Consider the following 7,106-nt stretch of genomic DNA (forward strand, 5'->3'; position numbering starts at 1 on the left):
CCCCCCAAGTTGACTTACAACAACCAGTGCAGCTATGTGCTGGATAGCAAGCTGGCTATGTAGGAAGATGACATCCCCATTCTTATTTCTACTTACTAAGCTCTGATTGGTTGACTGCTTCTCCAGCAGCAGAAACCCCTGATAGAGATCACAACAACAGACCCATATATTTAAATCACTGAACAAACTGGAGATGTGACACCGGGCAAGGATTACAAGTGCTTTATGTTAAAACTACTACTTTAAAGCACATTCTGTCAGGCTGTAAGGTTAGTCTGTCGCAAGGCAGGTATACGTGGCGACATAACCAGGTTTTAAAAAGCTTAGCTGCAGGAATTGAAGAGTTACGGAGACAGGCAAATTTATGAGGGCCTAAAATAAAGAGAGTTGCAATCAAGTTTTTTCAAGAGGGAGAGAAAGTTGGTAAGACAACAAGGAGGCAAGGCAGCTTAGAGGGTGCTTGTGATTGGGAAATGCAGGTAGATTTAGGAGGAAAGCTTGTTGTTCCCCAGGAAATAGCCAGTACAAAGCTAAGGCCTGACATAGTCTTGTGGTCTAGGAGTAGAGCTGACTGTTCCGTGGGAGGCCTTAGTTGAAGAAGCATATGAAAGGAAAAAGCTCAGGTATGCAGAGTTAGGGGCAGAAGCAGAGCAGCGAGGATGGAGAGTTAGGATTTGTCCAGTGGAAGTAGGATGTAGAGGATTTGTAGCAAGGTCTGTTGTCTCTTTGGTAAAGGAGTTAGGAGCAAGTGGACAGAGTGTGAGGAAAATAGTAAAGGACATGTCAGATGAGGCAGTAAGATCCAGTCAGTGGATTTGGATGAGAAGGAGTAATGGTAGCTGGGGGCCCAGCAGGGGGAGCACTTAGGATAGACAGACTCCAGGAAATCCAGGAAGAGGAAGTGTTTTTAAGTGGGGGGTGTAATCTGCTAGTGTGTTTTGTCAGAGTTGATGATGGTGTTGTTTGTGGTAGCATAGGCAAGATAAAGAAAATAGTTGTGGTGTGAGGAGCAATGATGGCTGGCATTAGGGGAGTGACTCTGGGACGCCAGTGATCACTGTCACCTCCCTCTTAAATCCCTCCATAAACTTCAATTGGTCCAGAACACAGCTGCCCGTATCATTACTCATACCCCCTCCATCCACCACATCACTCCTGTCCTCCAACAGCTCCACTGGCTACCGGTTCAGTTCCGTATTCATTTCAAAGTCCTTCTATTAACATTTAAGGCCATCCACAACCTCGCCCCCCCATATCTGTCCGACCTCCTTCATGTTCCCACTCCCTCCCGCTCCCTCAGATCCTCTTCCTCCACACACCTGTCTGTCCCCTCCGCCCGTCTCACCACCATGGGGAGTAGAGCATTCAGCTGCTCTGCTCCCCGTCTCTGGAACCTACTACCACCCCAACTCAGCAATATCGATTCATTCCCCCATTTCAAATCACAACTCAAAACACATCTGTTTAAAACTGCCTTTTCCATCTGATGCCAATTGCACTGTCACTTTTGTATTGTTTTTATTTTTATATTTCATTTTTATTGTTGTTAATTAATTCTTAATGTGTTTTTAATCTCAATTTGTGTAACTGTGTACGGTGTACAATATACAGTGAGTATATTTTATACAATGACATTTTATCTTACTCAATTTTGTGTTTTCTATTACTATATTTTTTCAGCATAGGACTGCAAGGCAACTTCACAGGGGTGGCAGAGGGCCCCTTTTCACACCTGAACAGGAGGAGGCTATTTGCACCATGGTTGTAGAAAACAATGCCATAAGACTAAGGGAGATAAAGAGTGCCATTATGGAGGACAACAACATCTTTGAAAACATCCAAACAGTCACCATCTCAACCACTGACAGGCTGAAAAGACACCAAATGAATATGAAGCAGCTGTACACTGTTCCATTTGAAAGAAATGGTGAAAGAGTGAAGAAGCTGCGCTACCAGTATGTACAGGTAAAACACGTATGAGCATGCAGTAACTGTACCTCACAGTAAACAGTACAACATCGTATAGTGATATACAGTACAGTAAGTGTGACCTTTACACATTTGCTATGGCTGTAGAAAAGAAGTTGCAATATGTGCTGTATACATTTGATGTAATTGTATCTTGTCCAAAATGAAAATGCATGTAATTCATAAAACTCATTTTGTGTCTTCTGGATATAGCGTATAATGGAACTGGAAGCAAGTGAACCACCGCACAACTTCATCTACATGGATGAGGCTGGCTTCAACCTAACGAAACGCAGAAGACGTGGTCGAAATATCTTCAGCCACAGAGCTACAGTTGATGTGCCGGGCCAACGGGGCGGGAACATAACCATGGGTGCTGCTATCTCTGAGAATGGTGTGCTAACGCATATTCCCATTATTGGGCCATACAATACAGAGCGTCTTGTCACCTTTTTAGACACTCTCTACAGGGATCTGATCCCTGAACAAGACAGGGGTCAGATTGGAGATGACTTGCCAAAGTACGTGATAGTTTGGGACAATGTCAATTTCCATCGCTCCAACATCATCAGGCAATGGTTTGGGACCCACAGGATGCTGATGGAGTTCCTCTCACCTTACACCCCATTCCTTAACCCCGTTGAGGAATTTTTCTCAACATGGAGATGGAAAGTATATGATCACCAGCCACATACACAGATGACCCTTCTGGCCGCCATGGATACAGCCTGTGATGACATCACAGCAGATGCCTGCAGAGGCTGGATAAGACACTCTAAAAGATTCTTTCCACGCTGCATCGCAAGAGAAGATATTCGTTGTGATGTGGATGAGAATTTGTGGCCCAACAGACAGGAACATCAGGAGGTGTAGGAAGACTGCAGCACTACTTTATTTTTGTTTTTTTCTTTGTGCTATGCAGTGCTGTCTTTTTCCTTTCTGTATCACAATGACATGGTCTGTCAACAAATAAATAAAAACAGTAAAAGCATAAATGTGAATCTTGTCCAGTCTCTTGCAATCAATCTCCCACATACACTAAGGTGTAACTTACAATTTACAATAATTGTCATCGAAACTTTAGCCACAGTTTACATCAGAACATCCCTCCAGAGTACACTGTTATATTGACAACACGACTAAGCAATTTGACTGTCTTATCCGTACACAATAACACAAGGACCTGTCATCTGATGGCAGTGACATGTTCATTGACACAGATATTTACTTTTGAGAGATGAACTAAGGATTTTGAGCAAGAGACTGGCTTTTGCAGGTAATCCATGGTGTTTTGCTATTTGTACGAATTGTTTTGAGCAATTCACTTACTGTTTTGCAAATGTCGAGGATGATTCGAGAAATGTACCAAAGCGACTGAGAAAAACTGTAACAGTTATCATAGGACATGTTAAGCTTAGGGAGCCATTCACTGAGTCTGGTCCATTTTCTGTAGCACAAGTTTCTTGTGTTTACCTTAAATATGCTGCCAAGTTAGCTAACAGAGCCCTGTGCCATGAAGTAGGTTCAACATTATCAAGGATAACTTTTATTTATCTGGTTTAACTGAACTTAACATTGACCGTCCAGATAACCTGTACTATGAAGCTGGTTATCACCTGGTTCAGTTAACTCTGTGTTTACTTGCGACTTGTGTTTACTGCGATTCCGTTAAATCGATGTCATGAAGTGATATTCAACAAGGTGAAATGTAAACAACATGATCACATGACTAGAATAAAAAAGAAACACTAGAAATATTTTCCAATGACTTATGTCAGACTAATGATATTGTAAATAAGAGAAAATTAATTATTATGAATCATGAATCATTATCTTACTGAGTATTTTGCTCTTTTGTCTGATGATGAACAAACTGTTATGAACATGTGATAGGAGAGGAGAGAAGAAAAGTAGCTGATGTCTGATTATACCGTCTGACTGAAATGTTCATTTCTAATCATGGAAACATTGAACAGTGTGTGGATCATTGTTGGTTGTTTTATTTCTCGTCATGTTGCTCTGAGCTCAGTGATGAAGAAGAAAGTAAAAGCTTCGTCACTGTCAGTTATCTTTTTGATTAAAGAATCTGTTTTCAGGTCAAATGAAGCTCTAATAGTTATTGTGTAGTTATTTAGTAGATCCTGTAGGAATGGTGACTCAGTTACCATGGGGATTTACCACAGTAACACGTGAAGCACCGTCATAGAACTGAAAACCCAGAGTTAAACCTGAAGTCATCTCGATAACCTCACATCCTGCTTCGTAGTACAGATTCCAGGTCAAACACACAGGGATGCCAGTACAGAGGGCTCCCTCAAAAACAGGGTGCAGGGTGTCCTAGGAAAAAACTTAACATTATGTGCAAGGCTCTTTGATGGCCAAACACCTGCGAGTGCACATTCCTGGTGAATCACTTAGTAGCATGAACATTGTATTTCTGTTTACCTTGTGATCGCCATGACAAAAGCTGGACGTGCCTTGAAAACTTTGCAGAGTTGCAAATTGTTTTTTTCGGTCTGAACTCCTGTGAACAACTAAGTGGGACTGACTCTGCTCCGACACAACTGAGCTGTCCACTTTATAAGCCACACACACACACACGCACACGCACACGCACACACACACGCACACACACACACACACGCACACGCACACGCACACACACACACTCTCTTTTAAATACGTCATGGAATCTGCTGTTTGTCTTTAGACAAATCTAACGTACCAACAATGACAAACAGTTGGGTGGGGTTTCTGTGTGTTCCTGTGCTGGCTGGATGTTTAAAGGCAATAATGAGAATTTTTCTGGAAAAGAAACCTGTGGATTATGTGAGGACTGTGCAGTCAGAACATGTTAGAGCTCCTGAAAACACCGAGTGGGACTCAGAAGTGAAGTGAAGCCAAACCTGGTGCAGTCATGACGTGTTAATGTAAAGGATTGGCTCAACCGTCCGACCTGTGTGTATCAGACCGGTTAAAGGCAGTGTGTTCAGTGGAGCATGTATGAGTCACACCTGGCTGCCTTGTGTGTGTGTGTGTGTGTGTGTGTTTGCTTAAAAGACGAGTCAGTCATCAGGTGTCTGGGCTGGTTTGGGCTGTTTGTGTAGGTGTGTGTAGGTGGGTGTGTGTGTGTGTGTGTGTGTGTGTGTGTGTGTAGAAAAGCAGGAACAGATTCCACAGCATAACTGTCATTGTCAAATAACTTATTTTAACTCCCTAGGGTAGATATCTAGGGCAGTTTGCTTTGATGTGTTCATTTACTTTAACTAAACAGCTCACAGTGATTTAATTGATCCTAGCTTCATGCACTCAGAGAAACAGGGGTATGGTTTTTGTACCCAAAAGGTCAATATTTCATAAAAGTATCCTGTAAGGTGCTGAAATGACCTCAACACAGCGGTAGTAAGTAACACAGCTAGGTGGGTGTTTTAGTGATTTCAGCTAGTCTTTACATTGTTCTAATGGTTTTAATAATGTTGTAGGGTCATGCGGCAGGCTCACAAAGCCAGTGATAAAACACTGAATGAAGTGAATGTAATACAGTATGCGAGTCATGAATTTGTGTTTTGTAAATGTACTTTTACTGAACTTTGTTCCTGAATTGTGTCTGAAACCAAAATGAAATTTCTCTTGGTTGTAATCAGTGATAAGTGAATGGCTCCTCCGGTCTTATGCTTCAACTTAATGTTGAATAGCTGCTTTTTCTCATGTGCTGGAACAAATAACACTGAAAATGGATCAGTTTACATATAAAATGTTGATTTTGTTTAAAGGTGTAAAATAATTGTCATGTAAAACAAATTTTGGTCATTAATTGTTAATGTTTTTGCCTCATAAAAAGGTACAAAATGCACATAGCACCAACTGTACCTCATAAGGTAGCAATTCTGGAGGTGCCTCGGTGGTTCACCTGGTAGAGCGCCCACCACATGGGTTTAGTCCTAACTGCAGCAGCCGTGGGGTCGAGTCTGACCCACTGCCCCTTGCTGCATGTTATTCCCTCTCTCTCTCTCCCTGACTTTCCTGTCCCTCTCACCTATCAAAATAAAGGCAAAAATACCCCAAAAAACTTAGAAAATAAATAAATAAGGAACCAATTCTGTACCTTTCCAGTGGGTATATTTTTGTACCAGGACATAAAGGTAATTTTTTGTCACTAGGGGAACAGAAATGTTCTTTCAGAGGTCCAGAGAAGAAGGTACAAAAATGTACCAATGTTCAAAAGGTACAGCTGAACCCTGCTAGGGTACAGTGTCCTGTACTTCATTTCTTAGTGTGTGTTGGTAAAACTCCGCCTGTACTTGCATTAGATGATGTAGGGATCATTTAACTTTTCCTATAGTGGTCCTGTAATAGTAATCTAGGGCATATTACAGTTAGAAGAAACAACAGTATTAAAGAAGGCGGCAGACTTGCAGTCAGTATGAACAGCGTCACTCACTCTTCATGGCGTATATCACTGATGGTTCTGTCCAGTGAGATCATGTCGCTGGCCACCATGTTGAAGCCAAACTCTTTGATGGAAGCCTGGACTGAATCTTTGTACTCCGGACCCAGGATAAAAGGCTTCGCTCCCTCTCCAGGACCGCTGAGGACCCCTGGAGGCTCGGGCTCCTTGGGCTCAAAGTTTCCCAGGATACCTTTCTTCAGGATGGGGCTGGTGTAGGCATGTGAGTGGGGTCTGAATGTCACATACTGCTGCTGGATCACCTGCTTCTGGTTGGGCTGCTGCTGCTCAGGGTTCAGGGGATGGTCAGCTCCTCCTGGAGACAACAACCAGATATCAAAGGTGATTGATGACATACCACAATGTGCAGTTAATAAGAACCCTGTACTAGTGTGTTGTGTGTGGCAAAATGCCATAGAATGATAAAAATGGTATATTTTCCACAGTGAGTTTCTACTGATTCAGCAAGTTAAAAAAGTACATGTATTTATCAATCAATAAATAATCATCAAACACAACCTGGACCTGTATAGATAAAAGGATGGATTAACCCATTTAAAAATAACGCATGTAAACATGAATTTTACATAAGGTGCAGTGTTTCCTCTACATTCATTTAGCAGTGGCGGCCCGCCAGTGCTAAATCATAGCCGCCACGCCTTCAAATTTCTTTCTTTTTTTTTTTATTGTC

General features: G+C 42.1%; 1 protein-coding gene across 2 annotated transcripts in view; it reads right to left on the reverse strand.

Moving 5' to 3' along the window:
• Positions 1-7,106, reverse strand: part of galnt7 (UDP-N-acetyl-alpha-D-galactosamine: polypeptide N-acetylgalactosaminyltransferase 7) — a 40,769-nt gene that overhangs the window by 13,339 nt on the left and 20,324 nt on the right. For both annotated transcript variants that reach the window (XM_023397229.2, XM_023397228.2), the window contains exon 3: positions 6,410-6,731. In XM_023397229.2, coding sequence (XP_023252997.1) covers positions 6,410-6,731 — 322 coding nt within the window. The remainder of the gene's footprint in view (positions 1-6,409; positions 6,732-7,106) is intronic.

Source organism: Seriola lalandi, unplaced genomic scaffold (genome assembly GCF_002814215.2).
Source record: "Seriola lalandi dorsalis isolate HSWRI2012SDOR001 ecotype SW California unplaced genomic scaffold, Sedor1 jcf7180002055006, whole genome shotgun sequence".
Classification (NCBI taxonomy): domain Eukaryota; kingdom Metazoa; phylum Chordata; class Actinopteri; order Carangiformes; family Carangidae; genus Seriola; species Seriola lalandi.